This window comes from Xyrauchen texanus, chromosome 39 (genome assembly GCF_025860055.1).
Source record: "Xyrauchen texanus isolate HMW12.3.18 chromosome 39, RBS_HiC_50CHRs, whole genome shotgun sequence".
Lineage (NCBI taxonomy): Eukaryota > Metazoa > Chordata > Actinopteri > Cypriniformes > Catostomidae > Xyrauchen > Xyrauchen texanus.
In genome coordinates, this window is record NC_068314.1 from 31,186,238 (window position 1) to 31,208,786 (window position 22,549).

At 40.1% G+C, this 22,549-nt stretch overlaps 1 protein-coding gene across 1 annotated transcript in view; it reads left to right on the forward strand.

The window, feature by feature from the left end:
- The first annotated feature begins 329 nt into the window (after nt 1-329).
- LOC127632735 (metabotropic glutamate receptor 8-like) overlaps nt 330-22,549 on the forward strand; it is a 36,364-nt gene continuing 14,144 nt past the window's right edge. The window contains exons 1-6 of the mRNA XM_052111479.1: nt 330-788; nt 13,483-13,699; nt 15,919-16,054; nt 16,348-16,502; nt 19,292-19,432; nt 19,901-20,101. Coding sequence (XP_051967439.1) covers nt 342-788; nt 13,483-13,699; nt 15,919-16,054; nt 16,348-16,502; nt 19,292-19,432; nt 19,901-20,101 — 1,297 coding nt within the window. The 5' untranslated portion in view covers nt 330-341. The remainder of the gene's footprint in view (nt 789-13,482; nt 13,700-15,918; nt 16,055-16,347; nt 16,503-19,291; nt 19,433-19,900; nt 20,102-22,549) is intronic.

Here is a 22,549-nt window from a genome sequence, read left to right on the forward strand (position 1 = left end):
TTTGAATCAGTGTTCAAATAAATTGCCACAGCCTTGAGATCATAGCCTATTTACAGTCTAGATAAGTATTTAGTCCATCTACTATGCTTCTTTCAAGCATCTTTATGTATTATCACACATACTGTCCACACAGGATAAAATGACAAAGCATTGGCACCACTGTAGTAGATATTTTGTTTCTCGCTTTCCACAGGAGACACAGGTAGAGAAGAGAGCTTTGTGCTTGAATGGCAGCCGCTATGGCATCACAACACCACACATCATTACCATGCCTTCATCATGGGATCAGCAGCTCACCCAAACAACAAGTGGGCTCCCTGTTTCACGCCCTGTGGATAGTGATGATGGGATTTACTCCGCAATCCAGGGCCTCTATGGGAACTCAACCTCATTCCATAAAGATCGAGGGTGACATCACTCTGGGAGGGCTTTTCCCTGTGCATTCCAGGGGCCCTGCTGGTGTTCCATGTGGGGAAATTAAGAAGGAGAAGGGGATCCATCGTATGGAGGCCATGCTGTATGCACTGGACCAGATTAACAGTGACCCAGACCTGCTGCCTAACATCACACTGGGTGCTAGGATACTGGACACATGCTCTAGGGACACCTATGCACTGGAACAGTCTCTCACCTTTGTCCAGGCCCTTATCCAGAAAGACAACTCAGATGTTCGATGTTCCAATGGAGAGCCCCCCATCATCCCAAAACCAGAGCGTGTGGTTGGGGTTATCGGAGCTTCGGCAAGCTCAGTGTCCATTATGGTGGCCAACGTTCTTCGACTGTTTTCGGTGAGAGGCCATTTTAAAGCTGAAGTGTGTCCTTTTTTGTAAAGGAATATTCCAGGTTCGGTACAAGTTGAGCTCAATCAACAGCATTTGTGGCATAATATTGATTACCCCCAAAAATGATTTTGATTCATTCCTCCTTTTCTTAAAAAAAAGCAAAAATCTGGGTGACAGTGGAAGTGAATGAGGCCAATTTTTGGAGGTTTTAATGGCAGAGTATTTGCTATACTTTTGAAACAGTGAGTATTTGAATGTTTACAGAGTGGCCCCATTCACTTCCATTGTAAGTGCCTCACCGTAGCCCAGATTTTTGCTTATTTTAAAGAAAGGATGGGACAAGCTGAAATACATTTTTGTGGTAACCAACATTATGCCACAAATGTAGTTGACTGATAATAACTTGTAACATTCCTTTAACATACAGAGGGGGGAATTCACTAAAAAGCAGGTATTTTAGAGCAAAAACCTGTGTCGTATTCACTAACCAGCTGCAATCTAGTTGAAATTGCACTGCGTCTTGAGTGTTCAAATTAAGTCATTATCATCCCTTTATGCAAAAATGGCTCCTTTCTGTGTAAATTAGATTCATTATAGATTGCACATCATTCACAAAAACTGCCTGGCGCAATTTACAGCGTGCTATTACCGCCAAATTAAAAAAAGCATATTTAAGGGAATTTGCTGATAAAATGATAGAGAAGAGCATCATTACCTGCCATATATCCAGATGCGTTGTGTGGTAAAGCGCACTTTCGGTTCTTGTTAAAGAGATGATTCAGGTGTTTGGATCACAGTGATGTTGTACAGTCCTGGCAGAGTGTGTCAGATCACGCTGGTCCGCTGCATCCTCCGCTAAACACGCTGTTCAGCAGCGTTACCTGATCTGCATAATTCTGCCGCTAAAACAGCGCGGACAGTGCGTGCACTTTTACCTGCTGCAATTCATTCTTAGTGAATTCCCCCCAGAGTCTACTCTAAGTAAGCCATTTTTAAGTTGATTTCACCTAAAAGTGTAACAATGTGGCTCTGTAGTATCAAAACATTGCTCTGTTTCTTTGAGGTGTCCATCCAGCCCAACACAGCAACATTGGCTTAAACAAGTATTATTTTTATTACTATTATTTTTCAAATTGCATTTGATGACGCTAGTGGCACAGAAAGTCATAATGGCAAGTTTCAGCTTCAGTTCTGTGTGTTCGTCTGTTTTTAGATGCAGTATGTTTTGCACACGTTCTAGTGAAGGTTTCGCATGTTCATTTCATCAACTACAGGCTTACAAATACTTACCGCATTTTACCTCAGGCTCCTAACTGAGTGGAGGGACTTTTTGAATTTTGTAAGCCCCTGTTTAAGATTTGTGCATGTGGCAGCCATTGGATTTTCTTCCATTTGTGAGTTCTTATTGAGTTGCACGGTGCAAGTGCAAGACTGGGTTCTGCAGCCCTGCAGATATGGCCAGTGCTACAGGAAGTATAACTAATTCTGTTAAAAGATTTGGATTGTGTTTCAGCACACTGGCCTCTCAGCAAGAGCCTCTTACAGAGAAAATGTATCAGATTTTTCTCAAAAACACTTTTTTATTGAGTGTGCCATTGATTGGTGTCCTTAAAATGTCCAAAACTGGTGAAATGTGCTGTGTGCAGATAATTTAATTTCACACCCTTTCTCATTTTCAGATTGTCCAAATCCTGCACCTGAGCTACATAAAATTTGATCCCCAACCACGTTTTTTTATTTATTTATTTTTTTAATAATTTGTGTCATCTAGTCCATAGTCACTGCCCTGGGCTGTGTGTGTGTGTATGTGTGTGTGTGCGTGTGTGTATGTGTGTGTTAGCATGTGTATCTGTGCTGATAACCTCACCCAGGAGTTAAATGCAATCATTTTAAGTCATCACGGTTTCAGAGAAGATAAATTATTAACAAAATAAATCTGACTTAGTCAAAGCTCTGGTAGATTTCTGTCAGGACATTGTAACTGGAATTAGTTTTAGTCCTAATCATAATAGTATTTTGCTTTGAATATTCATTATTTTTATTGTGACACTCTAGTCTGGAGGACATTCAAGATGATTTAACCTTTTTGTATTTTCCAGCCATTGTTTAGTCTTTTCAAGCCAGTACGACTTAATAGATTTTACTGATTAATCTGCATATGAAAGAAAATTCAGAAATTAGAATTTTTTTTAAATTTCAATAGATTCTCAAATGAGAGCAATTACAATTTTTAGGGGACCTATTATGCAAAATTCACTTTTACATGGAGTTTGAACATAAATGTGTGTTGGCAGTGTGTGTGCACAACCACCCTATATTGATAAAAATCCACCCTGTCATTTAAAAAAAAATCCCCATGAATCAAAAGCACAGTCTCAGAACAAGCCGTTCGCAGATTCTGTGCAAAGTGACATCACTTTGTACAGGCCCCACCCACGACTGTTGATGTACATTGCCGACGGACATGTTTGTTTGTGTGTGCTGTTTCGTTATAGCGCATAGCGAACGTTGTAACAGTATTTGTGTGTGTGTGTGTGTGTGTGTGTGTGTTGCTCATCCATCGTTGCAAAACTGCTGGACAAACTCTACAACAAATAAATACATCTATCAAATAACCATTTGGATACTTCTTGTTTCATTCTCAAAGTTGTTACTTCTGACGGTGTCTCTCCCTCGTCAGTGTCTGACTCCAGTTCAAACATGCAGGGCTGAACACTATTTTCACTGTCAGTCATATTGCTTATGATGTCTAGTTAGCCGAAGCAGAGATGACAAAACTCCGCCCTATTCTGGATATGGGGTGGGGAGCACCAGCTCATTTGCATTTAAAGACACACACACAAAAACGGCTTGTTTTTATTCCCACCCAAAAAGTGCATTTTCAACATGGTATAATAAATGATCTGTAGGGTGTTTTCAGCTGAAACTTCACAGACACATTCTGGGGAGACCAATGATTTAAATTACATCTTGAGAAAAGGGGCATAATAGGTGGCCTTCACGTTTAATTCCCCTCGAATGTTTCTCTTGACAAAAAGACCCCCGTTATCTCACATGAGTCTCTTCATGTCAAGTCAAGTGGTTTTTATTGTCGTTCAACCATATACAGTGTGTACAGTACACAGTGAAAAGAGACAACGTTCCTCCAGGACCATGGTGCTACATAAAACATCATTGGACAAACACAGAACCACATGAGACTACACAGACTAAATAACATTCCTACATAAAGTGCAGGTGCAAACGTGTGCAAAAAGTACAGTTCAGAAGAGATTCAAGTAGTGTCAAAAACTGTGCTGGCCAAGATATGACAGTCTGAAGTGTGATATTTCAATGTGAACTAAAAAATGTGGCATAAAATTCTTCCGAAATGTTTGTGAACTTACAGTATACACACAAAAATGATTTTAAGATGCATGCATTTCCATTTCATAACAAAATTTCATAAAACTGAATTAAGTAATCTTGAATTTTATTTGAATAAAATCTTTTTTTAAAGTTTTAATTTAATTTAAATAATTCCATCCATCCATCCATCTTCAACCGCTTATCCGAAGTCGGGTCGCGGGGGCAGCTCCAGCAGGGGGCCCCAAACCTCCCTATTCCGAGCCACATTAACCAGCTCTGACTGGGGGACCCCGAGGCGTTCCCAGGCCAGTGTGGAGATGTAAGCTCTCCAGCTAATCCTGGGTCTTCCCCGAGGCCTCCTCCCAGCTGGACGTGCCTGAAACACCTCCCTAGGGAGGCGGCCAGGGGGCATCCTTACCAGATGCCCAAACCACCTCAACTGACTCCTTTCGACGCAAAGGAACAGCGGCTCTATTCTGAGCTCCTCACGGATGACTGAGCTCCTCACCCTATCTCTAAGGGAGAAAACCGCCACCCTTCTGAGGAAGCCCATTTCGGCCGCTTGTACTCGCGACCTAGTTCTTTCGGTCATGACCCAGCCTCCATGACCATAGGTGAGGGTAGGAACAAAAGTTGACCGGTAGATCGAGAGCTTTGCCTTTCGGCTCTGCTCTCTTTTCGTGACAATGGTGCGATAGAGCGAGTGCAATACCGCCCCCGCTGCCCCGATTCTCCGGACAACCTCCCGCTCCATTGTCCCCTCACTCGTGAACAAGACCCCGAGGTACTTGAACTCCTTCACTTGGGGCAATACCTCCTTCCCTACCTGGAGTACGCATCCATCGGTTTCCTGCTGAGAACCATGGCCTAATTTGAATAATTAATTTAGCTAAACATAACAATTCAATTTTAAAGAAATTTGTTATGAAAATGAAATGTGTAAATCATATAAATATGCTAAATATTTAATGTGTGTGTGTGTGTGTGTGTGTGTGTGTGTATAGTATTTTAAAAACACATTGGTAACTAAAGCATATTATACATTTATTTTTACAGAGAAAATACAGTATAATTTAACATTCATTCCACATTTTTCAATAAAAGTGTTAAATTCCCCTAAAATAAATGTATTCACACCAAATTTACATTTGCAGAAAATATTGCTTATTGAAAAAAAAAAAAATAATAATTGGCCTACTTATAAAGTTACAGTGCATCCGGAAATTATTCACAGCGCTTCACTATTTCCAAATTTTTTTATGTTATAGCCTTATTCCTAAAAGTATTAAATTAATTATTTTCCTCAAAATAATACCCCATAATGACAACGTGAAAGAAGTTTGTTTGAAATCTTTGCAAATGTATATATAAAAAAAAAAGTATTCACAGCCTTTGCTCAATAATTTGTTGAAGCACATTTGGCACCAATTACAGCCTCAAAGTCTTTTTGTGTATGATGCTACAAGCTTGCATACCTATTTTTGGGCAGTTTCTCCCATTCTTCTTTGCAGGACCTCTCAAGCTCCATCAGGTTGGATGGGGAGCGTCGGTGCACAGCCATTTTCAGATCTCTCCAGAGATGTTCAATCGGGTTCACATCTGGGCTCTGGCTGGGACACTCAAAGACATTCACAGAGTTGTCCCGTATCCAACCCTTTGTTATCTTGGCTGTGTGCTTAGGGTCGTTGTCCTGTTGGAAGATGAACCTTCACCCCAGTCTGAGGTCCAGAGCACTCTGAAGCAGGTTTTCATCAAGGATGTCTCTGTACATTGCTGCATTCATCTTTCCCTCGATCCTGACTAGTCTCCCAGTTCCAGCCGCTGAAAAACATCCCCCCACCATGCTTCACTGTAGGGATGTATTGGCCAGGTGATGAGCAGTGCCTGGTTTCCTCCAGACATGACGCTTGCCATTCAGGCTAAAGAGTTCAATCTTTGTTTTATCAGACCAGAGAATTTTGTTTCTCATGGTCTGAGAGTCCTTCAGGTGTCTTTTGGCAAACTCCAGGCAGGCTGCTCATGTGCCTTTTACTGAGGAGTGGCTTCCGTCTGGCCACTCTACCATACAGCCCTGATTGGTGGAGTGCTGCAGAGATCATTGTTCTTCTGGAAGGTTCTCCTCTCTCAACAGAGAAATGCTGGAGCTCTGTCAGAGTGACCATCGGGTTCTTGGTCACCTCCCTGACTAAGGCCCTTCTCATCTGATTGCTCAGTTTGGCCGGGCGGCCAGCTCTAGGAAGAGTCCTGGTGGTTCCAAACTTCTTCTATTTACAGATGATGGAGGCCACTGTGCTCATTGGGACCTTCAATGCTGCAGAAATTTTTCTGTGCCCTTCCCCAGATCTGTGCCTCTATACAATCCGGTCTCAGAGGTCTACAGACAATTCCTTGGACTTCATGGCTTGGTTTGTGCCCTGACTTGCACATAGTCATTATGGGGTATTGTTTGTGGAATTTTGTGAAAAATACCTGATAATGTTTTGCCGGTGTTGATTATTCAGACGTTTTATTAAACATCTTAGTTGGAGGTGCAGCGGTGCTCTACAAGTGCTCCAAGAGATGCAAGAGAGGGAAGCGAGCCGGTGGTGCTTTAGGACTCCGTTGCCGAGTATATATCTGGCGAATGTCCGCTCCCTCGTCAACAAAATAGATGAACTGCTTTTGCTCACTCTAACAAAAAAGTTTCTAACTCCGCTGCTCTATGTTTCACGGAAACTTGGCCATATGAAGCCATCCCGGACAGCGCGCTACATCTACCGGGCTTCCGGTTGTTCTGATCGGCTCACATTGCGGAATCATCGGGGAAATCGAGAGTCAGTGGAGCATGCTTTTACACCAATGAATGTTGGTGTACAGATGTAACAGTGTTGAAGAAGATGTGCTGTCCTAATTTAGAAGCACTCTTCATTAGCTGGAAGTCTTTCTACTCACTGCTGGAGTTTTCCTCATTCATTGAGTGTGTACATCCCGCCAAAAGCATGTGTGAACGCAGCATTTTCTCGTGTCCTGTGTACATCTATAACTGTGTGGTTTGGTTCAGCCACCAAATCAGACAGAAGGAAACTACAGCGGACAGTCAGGACTGCTGAGAGGATTACTGGTGCCCCACTTACCACCCTCCAAGACCTGTATTTCTCCAGATTGAGGGAAACATGCAGGTACAATCACTCTGGACCAAACACACCCTGCCCGCTCTCACTCATTTTTTAACTATTGCCTTCTGGCCGGTGCTACAGAGCATTGATCACCAGGACAACCAGGCACAAGAACAGTTTTTACACTCAGGCCATTTACCACATGAACAATTAAACTGCCTTCAGGACTCCCATAGTGCAATAATGTAAATAAATATCTCATGTACATATGTAAATTCACTCAATCACACAATTAAATATCTGTACATAAACATATCTTGCACATGTATTACCACTTCCACATGTACATACGCCATTCTATGTTATATGTCCTATTTCTTTGTATGTCTATTTAAACTCTTACCTTATTTTCTCACTGTAATGTTTTATTATATTTTATTATATTTTATTGGAATAGTTTTGTTTCTTCTTCTTTTTTGTTATCAGTTCTGTGCATTGGGGTGTTCTATAGTTTACGTAGTTTAGTTAATGTTTATTACATTATTTTAGTGTCACATGTGTTACCCTGATGGTGTTTTGTGTTTGTGTGTGACATTGTGCACAGTCTCTACACGTGTGTTGGTAATTTTTTTCTGGAAGGGCATCTCTTGATAAACTTTAAGTCATAATGTTGCCTTCTATTGTTCCTACGGTGTTTAACAATACAGAAAAAAAGAAGATGAATTGAAAAACAGATATTTGTATATCCAGAAGGCTGATGTATTATGTTTATAAGATTTAATAATATAAATGTTATTAAACTAAAGTAAATTTACGGTATTTTATCGTAGATTTTTCCCCCCAGCATGCTTAGCATTAGATACAATGGAGAGAGTAAATGTTAAAATTAAGAGCAATTTTATGTGTTTTTAATCAAGAGGAATAAAGAGGGAGATGTGTAAGTATTTAATGTTCTGTTGAGATTTAGGACATTTTGTGTAATTTTTGAGTTTTGGGGGTTACCATTGTGGTGAAGAGTCGAGCTTGAGCTTAAAAGCTCCTGAAATGTAAAGTGTCTTAATTTAAAATGCATAATGGAATAAACCTAATTTAACTCTTAGAGTTAATAAACTGTAATGTATTTGTTGGCAAGAGTACAATACAGTAATTACAGCAAAAATATGTTGTTTTTGTTGTTGTTGTTGTTGTTGTTGTTTTTAAATGACTGGTCTAACAATGCTATTTCTATTTACATGTATTTTAATGGTCAACAAATGTATTTATTAAATGAACTGTCAAAACATATAATGTAATTATAGTTGAAACGTTCTTTTAAATTACATTTTAAACATGTCATTTCAACTTACATTCAATACACTATTTGAAATGACAAATTAAACATGTTATTTCAGTTTAAGGATGAAACAACTATTTAATTTAGCATTTTAAACATGTTAATTCACTTAACGGTCTAAAACGTATAAAATTTAAATTTATAGTAAACATGTGTTGTGTGTGTTGTGTAAACCCTGTGCTGCCATGCATTTAACGTTATTTTACCGTTATTTTTTTTTTTACAGTGTATATTTGTAACATGTATTCTTTGTTTTATTTTTTATTTAGTTGAAAATGTTTCCTTAACTTCACATTGTAGTGATTTACATTTACATTACATGAACCGTAAAGTAAACAAAACAGTTCTACTTTTCGAGTCAGACATGATTAAGACTTACGGTTCAGTAAATGAGTCAGATGTTGATTCAGTAAGTTCATTCAGTCAAGGATTTGCAAGACTGATTCAAACTTGTAACTAGAGAGTTAGTAAGTTGATTTGAGTGATTCATTAAAAGAACCAGCTCAACTATTCACGAATGGGACTGCACTAAATGTGCTTTATGTTTTTGAGTGCACCCAGTGAACATAACAACAGAAAAACGTCTTGTTTTGGCATTATTTCGTGGTACACACTCTTTTTGTCTCATCACATTCAATTCAAACTGCAAGCTTTTTTCTGGAATTTACCATGGCACTGGAGATTCAGCAGAGGTAAAGGAAACACTGCTCTTAGCAATACAATTCTCCTCTAGGTATAGATGCACCATAATCATTCAGGAACCTGAAGAATAAGAAAGTAAAAACCACTCTTCATCTTGAACACTCACAATTGAAGCTCTATCAATTTCCAGCTCCCTTACAAAGGTTCATGATCATGTTCCTCACTGAGTTGGTAAGTGAGAACTGAGGAAGAGGAGATTTAAACTACAGCATTATAATGGATCTGTTCTCCGTTAAGGCTCTCTCAGCAGCTCAGACTTCTGATGGAAAATCGAGCATGAGGCAAGAGAAATGCCAGTCACCCTGTTATCAGCTCCAGGCAGCTTCTGTTCTGTGGCTTTAGCTGAATGAGTGTAGGCTCTTGTAGCACCCAGATCTACAGGGATAGATAGCAAGCATATGGGTGGCAAGCATTTAAGTCTCGCGTGTCATTATGATACTTGCGAACAGGGCTTGACATTAACTTTTTAGCCTACTGCCAAAGGGTCTGAATCAAGATAAATGTGAGTGAATACTACTTGGGTTATGATGTGTATTAGGGGCAGTGGTGGCTCAGTGGTTGAGGCTCTGGGTTACTAACCAGAAGGTCAGAGGTTCACCACTGAACCTCTGACACCACTGTTGGGCCCTTGACCCTATCTGCTCCAGGGGTGCTGTATCATGGCTGACCCTGCACTCTGACCCCAGCTTAGCTGGGATATGTGAAAAATAAATAATTTCACCATGTATATGCAGAAATGTATGTATACTGTGTGACAATTGATCAATTTATTTTTATTTTATTATCTTCTAAACCTTGTAATCAATGTTGATGCATGGCACACTGGCGTCTCTTTACCTCATCAGTGCCGTTTAATGTCAGGTCTGTCTAACAGTTTGAGAGGTTCGACTTCGTACACAAGGAGCTTTATACTACAGAGATCTCTGTAGAATTCAAATGGGTCACATAAGTTTTGTGGTCTCCACGGGCCGCTGCAATATCAAGTGAAGCCTGACTCAATCAAGCAAGTTTTGCTGGTGATCTTGTCTCTGGAGCACGCTGGTGTGTGTACTGTGGTGGTTCACACAAAATCATGCCCATGAAGATACTCGTGTCAGATATGAGAAGCATATTTACTGCTTATAGACATTATTCACAGGAGCTCCATCTTTGATTGTGGCAGTGGCTCAGGTGGTAGAGCGGGTTGGCCACTAATAGCAGGGTTGGCGGTTCGATTCCTGGCCCACACGGCTCCACATGTCAAAGGGTCCTTGGGCAAGTCACTGAACCCCAAGTTGCTCCCAATGGCAGGCTAGCAACTTGCATGGCAGCTCTGCCGTCATTGGTGTGTGAGTGTGTGTGTGAATAGGTGAATGAGTCACAGTGTAAAGCACTTTGAATACCACTAAGGTTGAAAATCGCTATATATGTGCAGACAATTTACCATTTTACCATTTATTCAATGGCATGCATGGTGTAAAGATGTAAAAAGCTCCTTGATCACATATGATTTTCCACAACTCTGGAATACCTGATTCTGATTGGCCAATCGCACTATCTATTGGTCTGCTATTACTAACAACCGCACATCCGCTAATAAAATCGCAAATTAAAATAAAAAAACAATTATTTGAGCTCAAGTACATTTTTATGTCAATTTGTTTATTTATTTTGTGAAGTAGTCTTGTAATAAGCAGGATAATGAGCAGTCAGACAGTCATTTTTGGCAATAGAAATAGCACAAAAAAAAAGTTGATTCAGCTATTCCTAGAGACTCTTTCTTCTCACATACTTACATCATTTCAATGCAGATCAGTGTTTATTTATTTGGTAATTATAGCTTTGTAAAAAGTGGGATAATGTACAATCATCCAGTCATTACTGCAAAAAAAAAATATATATATATATGTAAAAATATATGTAAAAATAGGGCGATCAAGACTTCGCGTCATGGTTTATTTTGTGATAACGACTGTCTGACTGCACGTTATACCTTACTCAGCAGATACAAATTAACTACATGTTTACAGTGTTATTATTTTGTACTTACATATTATAATTGTTATTGTAATAGTTATTAATGTGCATAACACAGACACTGTAAAATAAAGGATGCACTGCATTGCATGTGTAGTCTGACTCTGAAAGTTTTATTTATTTTACCTTATTAGAGTTTTTATCTTTTTTAACATTAGTTCTCAATTTAAAAAGAGCAATTGGGATTTCTTTACATAAAAAGTCATTTTAGTCTTTAGGAAAACCATTAATAAATCACAGAGCCCCCACTAGATGCTCAGGGAACATATGCCAAATACTCCCATAACACTTCTTGGAAATGCTTGCTGTGGCTGCTGCCAATGTTGACATGACTCATGCGTGGAAAGGCTTGCAGGCTGTAATGTTTAGGGTGCATAGCAACAAATTAGTATCTGAGAATAAAACCTGTTAGTAACATTCTTTGGCATCCATGTCTTTTTCATTGTATACCTGCATTAAACTTAGTGATATGGATATGGATAGTTTTAGTCCAAGTATAGTATGTCACACTGCAGGTCTTTCAAAGTTATACCCTTTTATAGTAATGCATTTGGCAGATGCTTTCATCCAAAATGATTTGCAGATACAGTTTTAATCACTATGTCCGTTGCCTGGGATCAAACCCACAACCTTTGCATTACTAGCTTCGTAGTGTGTCATTTGAGCTACAGGAACGCTTGTAGATGGATGGATCATACAGCTCAGACTGTAACATATACATTTTACATGATGGGGGAGGAGCTAGCCAGCAGAATTAAATATATTGTATGGCTTATGGCTGAGAAATGGCAACCTTGTCTCTTGATCTCTGTCTCTCTACGTTCTCTCTCAAACGTAATTTGACTAAAACCCTCTAATCCTTCCAAATAATCTGTCAAATGGTGCTCTCCCTCTTCTCTCCTTCTCCATTCCACATTCACCTTTTCCTCCCTGTCCTCTGGCCCTCTTCTTTAAAGTACCTTTCATTAAGTCACACAGGTGGGGCAGATATGGGGCACAAAGTCTAGCCCAATGACATCGATTGGGTCATTAAGAAAGTAGCACAACAGTTAATGAATCTTCTCATCCTTTTTTTTATATATACAAATGCTTTTACTGTTGTAGCGCATACCATCTGTATTTCCCCAGGAATTTTATGTGCAACAGCAAACATGGGACTAAAGCTAAGGCAGGGGTTCTGTTTAGCTGCTGGAGACTTGCTATATTTTTGGAATCTGGAAATGGGACGTAATTACTTTGAGACATGTGTTATGTTTCCCTCCAAAATTAAAATCTCTGTCATCGTTTTGTTCCAAATGCAAATGACTTTCTTTCCTCTGTGCAACACAAAAAGTGATGTTAAGCAGTATGCTAGGCTCAGTCACCATTCACTTTCAATGTATGTGAAAAAGAATATAAAAATGTCAGTTGTGACTGAGGCCAGCATCTAATTTTTGGGTTCCATGTGTAACGGGAGCCAGCTGGTAGATAGCTGTGTAGCGTGTAAACCTCAAGAGGTGCACTAGCGACTGACGCTTGAGGCTGTAGCCTTTAGACTCCTTGTTAGCGCACCCGCCTCCCACGCCGGTTCGAGTCCCGTTCGGAGCAGGGCGAGCAGGGCCGGTAACAGTGGTGCCGTGATCCGGATGGGAGTGAGGTTTAGGGGGGTGAGTGTAACAGAAGCCAGCTGGTAGATAGCTGTGCAGCGTGTAAACCTCACTCTACTGACCTCAAGAGGTGCACTAGCGACTGACGCTAGAGGCTGTAGCCTTTAGCCTCCTTGTTAGCGCACCCGCCTCCCATGCCAGAGAGTCAGAGAGGGCCAGTCGGAGCAGGGTGAGCAGGGCCAGTTACACATGGAAGAAAGAAAGTCATGCAGGTTTGGAACAGCAAGATGGGTTATCTATCCTTTTAATTATGAACTTTGAATACTGTTACAAAGCCCAGTATAATCAGTGTTGCACAGCAAAAATTCCTTATGTTCCCTTTTTCTTGTAATAATGAAAATTCCTGTGGAGCTCATTCATTGTAGGCATTCCTGTTGTTCAAATGGTAGAGCATCACACCTAGGTCATGATAAAATAGCTTGACTCCACTGTCGCTTTTGTAATCATGTTACTTTACTGGCTTTGGATAAAAGCGTCTGCCAAATGCATAAATGTAAAAAAGAGAATGAGGATAGGAAACGTTAATGACATTGATGTTTTCTGTACCCTACATGTTGCAGATACCTCAGATCAGCTATGCTTCCACAGCACCTGAGCTTAGTGACAACAATCGCTACGAATTTTTCTCTCGAGTCGTGCCGCCCGATTCCTTCCAGGCCCAGGCGATGGTGGACATCGTCAAAGCCATGGGGTGGAACTACGTTTCCACTCTGGCATCAGAAGGGAACTATGGAGAAAGTGGTGTAGATGCTTTTCTCCAGATATCCAGGGAAGCAGGTAAAGAAAACTTAAGTCATATTCATGTTACTGCTCCGTTGACAACACTTTAAAATAAGGTTCTATTCGTCAACATCAGGTATCCTTAGTATCATTATTCATGTATAAATTATTGTCTTACCTCTTCTGAATCAGCTCATAAACAGTGTTGTCCCGTGGCACCTTTTACTTTTCTCAGCGCTGTGCATGATGCACCAATCACAATCTTTTTGTAAGATTAAAAAAAAAATAATCCTTGAAATTAATAGATTTTTCCAAAATGTTTACCTACATTTGGAATTTTATCCTTGCAATATGTCCCAACCAACTTTCAAACCAAACCTACACCCTTGGTTAACATATACAACTTTAAATGTAAAACATTTATTGGGAACACTTTACAATATAGGTCCATTTGTTAACATTAGTAAATGCATTAGGTTTCATCAGTACCGCTGCTCCCTATACGCATACTGCACAGTCTGCGTAGGGCACCAACTCCCTAGAGGGGCACCATCTTACCCTAGGAGGGCACCAGAAAGTCCACCGGCTGCCCTTATGTGCACGTTATACGTTATTCAAGGACCCAAAAGAAGTTGCGGACCACAGACAGATCAAATCAGCAGCGGCCCTGGGTATCATGAACTGACAATGACATTTTTTTTTAAACAGCATTTATTAATTTTGGTAATGTTAATTGATAAAAACAACATAGTTTATTGTTAGTTTACTTATGTTAGTAAAATATCATTAACAAATGCTGTAAAAGTATTGTAACTTGTTATTCATGTTCACAAATGTAGTTAACTAATACAACTTTATGTAAAGTGTAAACTAATGCAGTGTTACTAATGTATTAGTACATGTAGAAATGAATAAATTAGATTAATAAATGCAGTTTCACTTTAAATGTAAAAAATTATCAGTATGTGTACAAATGAACATTTAAGAAGTTCAATAAATGCCTTTAAAGCTAAATATTTGTAAACAATTATGTTAACTATGTTAACTACCGGTACTACTTTATCCAATGTTAATGAATACAACCTTATTGAAAAGATTTACATTTTCATTTATTCATTTGGCAGATGCTTTTGTCCAAAGCGACTTACAAAAAGGAATAATACATCTTAAGCGATTCATCTTAAGGCGACTGTGGTATGACAAATGCTGCAATACAAAGTTTCACTAGCATCAGAATAGTATTATCCAAGACAGATTAGAGTGCAACAAAAATAGATATATTATTTTTGTATTTTTAAAAAACAAATTATGAGTGAATGATTAAGTGCTCATGGAAACGATGTGTTTTTAAGCTGTTTTTTGAAGATAGAGAGTGAGTCTGGTTCACAGATGGAGTTGGGAAGGTCATTCCACCAATGTGGTGAAGTGAAACTGAAAGTCTTGGAAAGTGTTTTGGTGCCTCTGTGTTGGTACAACAAGGTGCCGCTCATTTGCCGACCGCAGGCTTCTGGTGGGAATGTAGCGAGTGGTGGTGGCGTAGTGGTGTAACGCACATAACTGGTAATCAGAAGGTTGCTGGTTCGATCCCCATAGCCACCACCATTGTGTCCTTGAGCAAGGCAGGTTGCTCCGGGGGGATTGTCAATGTAATAAGTGTAATAAGCTTTGGATAAAAGCATCTGCCAAATGCATAAATGTAAATGTAGCTCTGCCGAAATGATTTTAGGTATGCTGGAGCAGACACAGTGACTGTTCTGTATGCCAGCATCAGAGCCTTGAACCATTCTGCTAGATTTTACCGTTCTGCTAGATTTCAGCACAAACACAAAAATAATTTATTTCATGGTCTAAATTCAGTACTTAAGCTGAAATCTAATCTACATTTTATTAAAAAAAAGAAATCATTATATTAAACATGTGCTTTGGTGGTCGCTAAGCTACCCAGAATTACCGCATCCTGATTTCCCATAACTATGATGGAATTTATCACAGTCTAACTAAGGATTTAACACGTCTGGTGTTGTATTTGACGAGTAAAGAGGATAATGAGCATGGGATGAAGGTTTCACATGATTTTTCTGTGGGTAAACAAGTTATTACACCCAGACTTAACTCACATGCAACAGATCGGGCATGGGATTTTCTTATTGCAATCTAAAAGTGTGATATTTAATATTCTATATTTTTCATATGAATATTGCATGCAACCTCTTGTCCTTATGAATGTACTCAAGGGTCCTTTGAAATTTGCCATCATTTTAATTTGTTTTATTAAGGTGGCCTGTGCATCGCTCAGTCCATTAAAATTCCAAGGGAGCCTAGACCAGGAGAGTTTGACAAGATCATCAAAAGGCTAATGGAGACATCTAATGCCAGAGGGGTTATTATCTTCGCTAATGAAGATGACATCAAGTGAGTAGCTTTGAGGGGAAATTCTCAATATCTCTCTAAAGCAGGATGTTTATTGCATTGGAAGAATTTTATAGGTGGTTAAAGAAAAGATCAATCGAGCAAATGCAAACATCCCGATTCCTTGAAGTTATGCTGTATTAAATGAAGACTTTTTCATTGTATGTTTCAGTAATCAACAAACCATTAACAAAATGGGTATTATGATATTATTTAATAATATATGATTTATTAATTAGTGAGTTGATGATTTTCTGAGGCATCTGAGGGTCTGATTTTGTGTTCATCTACTATAGGCGCGTCCTGGAATCAGCAAAGAGAGCCAATCTTACTGGTCACTTTTTGTTTGTGGGCTCTGATAGCTGGGGAGCAAAGAGCTCACCAATCTTGAACCAGGAGGACGTGGCTGAGGGTGCAGTCACCATCCTACCCAAGCGGGCGTCAATTGACGGTATGAAAACAATTTAAATTGGGCTAGCACAGGCCAGTAAAAGACCAAAATATCCAGCAAATGGAGGTTTCATAATTTATATGAACCTCCAATGGAAAAACCTACATGGATTGTACGAGACGTTTCTGTTTAACTTATAAATAAATAGGTAGTTGAAAACTATAAATGGGTGGGAATGGTTAAAGGATGGGCAAGGAGGAGGTGGGAACCGGCTGAAAAATCTATGTAAACTTAAATGACAGAACTGAATTTAAACAAACATAAACAAAACAAAGACGCACAAACACACACACACACACACACACACACACACACACAATATGTGCATCTCTCTCTCTCGAGCTGGGATCCCCGGCTCCTCTTTATCCCTCTCCTGCTGATTGGGCTGATTCAGTGCCAGGCATCCATCATTAGGACCCAGCCACACACTCCTCCTCGTCGCACTCCCCCGCCCCTCGATTCAGGCTGGGAAAACCTCCGGCATGACGTACTCCCCTCTCTTTCTGGAGGGGAGGTGTTGCCCTTCCGGCCGTGCTTCTGCCGCAGGTCTTCCCCGCTTCTCTGGAGCCCTGGGAGAGACGAGGGGAGAGAGAGGGGAGAGGGAAAGAGTGAGGGGAGAGACAGAGTAAGAGTGAGAGAGAGAGTGAGCGAGATAGAGGAGAGTGAGAGATAAAAACTTGCTCGCCGTTCCCCGGACACGCTGTCGCCTGGTCCTCAGCCACTTCTCCGCCCTCTGGTGGACAACAGCCGCTCCTCCCCTGGCAGACGGCTGTGGGTCCTTCAACCCCTAGTGGACGGAACGGCTCCTCCCCTCCTGCTGGATGGCAGCGACTCCTCCGTCCCCTGGCGGACAGCAGCAGCGAGGACTCCATGACAGCGCATCCCTTCTCCTTACTGGGTTTCTGCACCAATGTAATGGGTAAAGATGTGCAAGGAGGAGGCGGGAACTGGCAGAACAATCAACATAACTTTAATAACATATCTGAACTTAAACATAACATAAAACATGCGTGTGTCTCTCTCTTTCTCTAACTGGCATCCTTGGCTCCTCTTTATCCCTCTTCTGCTGATTGGGCTATGCCCTTCTTGTCACACTCCTCCACCGCCCGACTCTGGCCAAACCTCCGGCATGATGTACTCCCCTTCCCTCTCTTCCTGGAGGGAAGGCGTTGCCCTCCTGGCCATCCTTCTGCCGACATGTCTTCCCGCCTCTCTGGAGCCCTGAGAGAGACGAGGGGAGGGAGAGGGGAGAGGGGGGAGGGAAAGAGCGAGAGAGAGAGAGACAGAGAGAGCGAGAGAAGAGAGAGAGAGAGAAACATTTTCTTGCTGGTCTCCGGACACGCCGTTGCCTGTTCCTCAGCCACTCCTCCACCCTCTGGTGGACTACAGCCGCTCCTCCAACCCCTGGTGGACAGAACGGCTCCTCCGTCCCCTGGCGGATGGCAGCAGCGAGGACTCTTCTCCTCCTTCCCGGGTTTCGGCACTAATGTAAAGGTTAAGGATGGGCAAGAAGGAGGCGGGAACCGGCTGAATAATCAACATAACTTTAATTACATACCTGAACATTAACATAACCTAAAACACACAGACAGCGCAGCCGCATGCATCTCTCTCTTTCTCAAACTGGCATCCACGGCTCCTCTTTATCCCTCTCCTGCTGATTAGGCTGATTGGGCTGATTCAGCACCGGGCGCCATAGTTACAGCCCGGCCACACCCTCCTCCTCGTTACCAATGTACATAGAATATTTGTACTTTTAAAAATTAACATGTTACACTTACCATTTATAACGAGCTATTAAATGCAAAAAAGTTATTAAAATTATTTTAAAAATGACTAGGTATACGTTGCAAAAAGTGGTAACCTGTAGTAGTTATATTATGGAGCTATTTTGTAACTGATCTAACTTTTATAGTACATTTTAATGGCGTAAACTAATGTATTCTCGTTGTTTTAGTAATGTTAAATTATATTTCTCACTTCAATAAAACCAGTTTATTTAGGTGATACCACATGAAACACAATTTTTTAGGAATAGTTCTCCCAATAATTTAACTTCTCTCTTCATTTACTCACTCTCATGCCATCCCAGATGTGTATGACTTTCTTGCTTCTGCTGAACACAAACAAAGATTTTTAGAAAAAATATCTCAATTCTGTAGGTCCACACAATGCAAGTGAAGACTCCAGTGGTTTAATCCATGTCTTTAGAAGTGATATAATAGGTATGGGTGCAAATTGAACAATATTTAATTCATTTTTACTATAACTGTCCACTTTCACCAGCCTCTAATGCACACTCTTCTCTCTTAAGATTTGTTCTTTTGTTATTGGCGAGTCCCATTCTTCGCCACCTACTGAGCAGGGACAAGAATTTATATAAAAAAGGACTTAAATATTGATCTGTTACTCACCCACACCTTTAATATCGCTTAGTATGGATTACTTTTATGCTGCCTTTATATGATTTTTGCAGCTTCAAATTCCAGTCACCATTCACTTGCATTGTATGGACCTACAGAGCTGAGATATTCTTCTAAAAACCTCCATTTGTTTTCTGCAGAAGAAAGTAAGTCATACACATCTGGGATGGCATGAGGGCGAGTAAATGATGAGAGAATTTACATTTTTGGGAGAACTATCCACTTTAACATTTTTTCAGTATACTGCACAAAGAATTTGTCAGGTAACCTAGACAATATGCTTTATGCATGTACATATAAATTAACTGGTTTTATTCAAGACAAAATTGTGTTTGATAACAATTTCATATTTCACCTGTTTCTCAGGATTTGACCAGTACTTCACCACAAGATCTCTAGAAAACAATAGGAGGAACATCTGGTTCGCTGAGTTCTGGGAGGATGACTTCAAATGCAAACTTATGCGGTCAGGAACCAGATCGGAGGGTGGATTAAGAAAATGCACAGGTGAAAACATTATTTCATTGTTGTATAATGTATACTGAAAGTTTTAAGGTTTTTAGAACTTAGTCAAGGTGTATGCCATATTACATTTTTTGTGATTGAAAATGAGTCTGTGCAATCTGTTCAATGGGTTAGACTGTTTAATTTCAATGTCCAAGTGTTGTACAGACAGACCCTCCCAAAATTAATGCCACTGATCGAGCCAGTGTTACTGTGTCAGGCTGGATGGGCCGTTCAAACAAACAGAGGAATACTTTAATAGAGCCGCAGTGTTAAGTGAAATCAATCCACAAATGGTTTATTCATAGTTGACTCTGCACACTGCATTAAGTTAGGATACAAAACAAATTATACACATCAACCTATGGCGTCTAACCTGACTAAAGTCTGTAAAGCTGGGTTGAATGGATTATTCACTCTGTAAAGTTTTCATGCTTTTCAATTCCTGTCATGTTGTTTTTGATCTGCCAGGAGAGGAACGAATCAGCAGGGATTCAGCATACGAGCAGGAAGGGAAGGTGCAATTTGTGATCGACGCGGTGTATGCCATGGCCCACGCGCTCCACAGCATGCACATGGACCTCTGCCCAGGTGCCATGGGTGTTTGTGACAAAATGGATCCAGTGGATGGAAGAATGCTGCTAACGTACATCCGTACTGTCAGTTTTAATGGTGAGCTGAGTGTTTTTATCTTCTCAAGGACACAACTAAAGCATGTCAGTAAACATCTCAAACACAGAGAAAAAAATAGAGATCTTAAAGTCAGAATTTCAATGAATGGAATGGGTTGTATTCATACAAGATGTGTTGAATTGACTCACAGGAATCTGAAGGTAAATCTTTATTTTCGAGGAATGTCTTTTTGAATTTGTGAGGAGAAACATTATTTCAGGGCACTCTCCCTGAATAGGGTGCAAAAGGCTGTGAAACTCTTGAAAGTAAACATTTACTCTCTTAAAAGTCACAATTATAACTGATAAGGAAGGTAAAAATGTCATAGGACATAATTGTTAATTACTTACTGTAACTGATAGATTTGTGTTGTTCCAGTAGGTTGTAATATTAACATTTTATCACATGTGTTAAAATATACACGCACCAAAATTACATCCATAATGCTTGGAACACGGCCACTGTATATTTACCATGAATTTGTACCACAACTGCCCAGTTATTTAGCGTATATTTCCAACTTTTGTTAAACATTTTACAGTGAGTATATATTTTTTTTTCAACAAATGGCCATCAAAATAATGTTAATGCATTATCTTAAGATATATAGATTTGTATTTAATTGTTTTGAGGAGGATGTCAAATGTAATATTATATGAGCTGTTTTATTTGCTTTTAATTTTATATGAGGATTTAGTATACACCCGCGACCCTGTACACAGGATAAGCGGTTGACGATGGATGGGATGGATGGATGGATTTAGTATACATTTAGTCTAAATACATTTTAAAACCATCATTTGTGAAATTTCTGATTTTCTAGTAATAAACACTAATAAACTTAGATGCACAAAGACCTGTGGAGGGATAAGATAAAATAAAAATTTTAAGGGGGTTTTCTGTGATACAGATATAATGTAATATTCTAGTTCTGTTAATCTAACATATTTAATAGTTCAAATTCGGGCTGCAACTAATAATTATTTTGATAATCAATTATTTGTTCAATTAATCGATTAATTGGAAGCAGAGCCAAACTGTATATCCTGTATTTTATTAAAATGTATTTATTAAGGGGGTGTGGGTAGCTGACTACCACACCTGGAGTTCGAATCCATGGTGTGCTGAGTGACTCCAGTCAGGGTTCCTAAGCAACCAATTGACCTGGTTACTAGGGAGGGTAGAGTCACATGGGGTAACCTCCTTGTGGTTGCTATAATGTGTGATTCTCACTCTCGGTGGGGCGTGTGGTGAATTGTGCCTGGATGCTGCGGAAAATAGCGTGATGCCTCCACACTCGCTATGTCTCCGCGGTAACGCACTCAACAAGCCATGTGATCAGATAAGCGAACTGATGGTCTCAGACGCGGAGGCAACTGATATTCGTCCTACGCCACCCGGATTGAGGCGAGTCACTACGCCACAACAAGGACTTAGGGCGCATTGGATATTGGGCATTCCAAATTGGGGAGAAAAGGGGAGAAGAAATGTTTTTTATTTAAAAATATTAATGATGTAGAAAAAATATTAAAATATCAATATTACAATAAACATTTCTTTCAAAGATGCATGCGCACTCGCTTGCTAAGTGAAGTTTCAAGGAGACATGCATGTGCTAAAGACAAACAGTTTAACGAAATGGAAATACTTGCCTGATTTTGAATTCATTACGTTTATACATGATCAAATATGTATAATAGCAGTAAAATGTCAGTTATGCGCTGGAGAGAAACAACCCTAAAGGTCTTCAAATAGCACAAGCACACACTGATCTTGATGCTTATGATATTTAAAGTGTTAAACATAAAGTGTTCCTGAGCACTAAACAAATTGGGTTGTGTTTTTTCTACTTGTCTCCGACTTTTTTCAAACAAATTATATCATGCAAACACATTTTAGCTACTGTAAAGTGACATCACTGACAGAGTTTATATGTGCACAGAGCACACATCCGACTAAACATGTTCATTTTCGAATATTATTGAATTTATCGATTAGTTGTTGCAGCACTAGTTCTCATAACGAAAACCATACAATTAATTCATCCAATGCTAAAGTGTGGAACGTGCCTCAGATAATAAATGTGCTTTGGCCAAATAGACCACTTCTCGAATCTAGGGTTCAGCCAATACAGTTAGACTGACAGGTGAAAATAGGTAAGGAATAGTTTCTCTGGAAGGGGAAAGGCCAACACCAAAGCTGCAGTTTCTTAGGAGGGCTGTGAGTCCCTTGGGTTAGTCAGAGAGTGCTGTGAGAGGAGGTCAGCACTCAAACCAGCCTGAAGAGATCTACTAATGCACAATACAGCAGTACACAGACTTGTTTTAACCCTCCCCCCCACCCCCCCATATCCCCCTCCCCCCACCTCGCTTCTCTCTCTCTCGTTGTCTTCATTTTTCCCCGGGGCACCCTCTCTCCAAACACAAGACGCATTTCCCTTAACAGCCA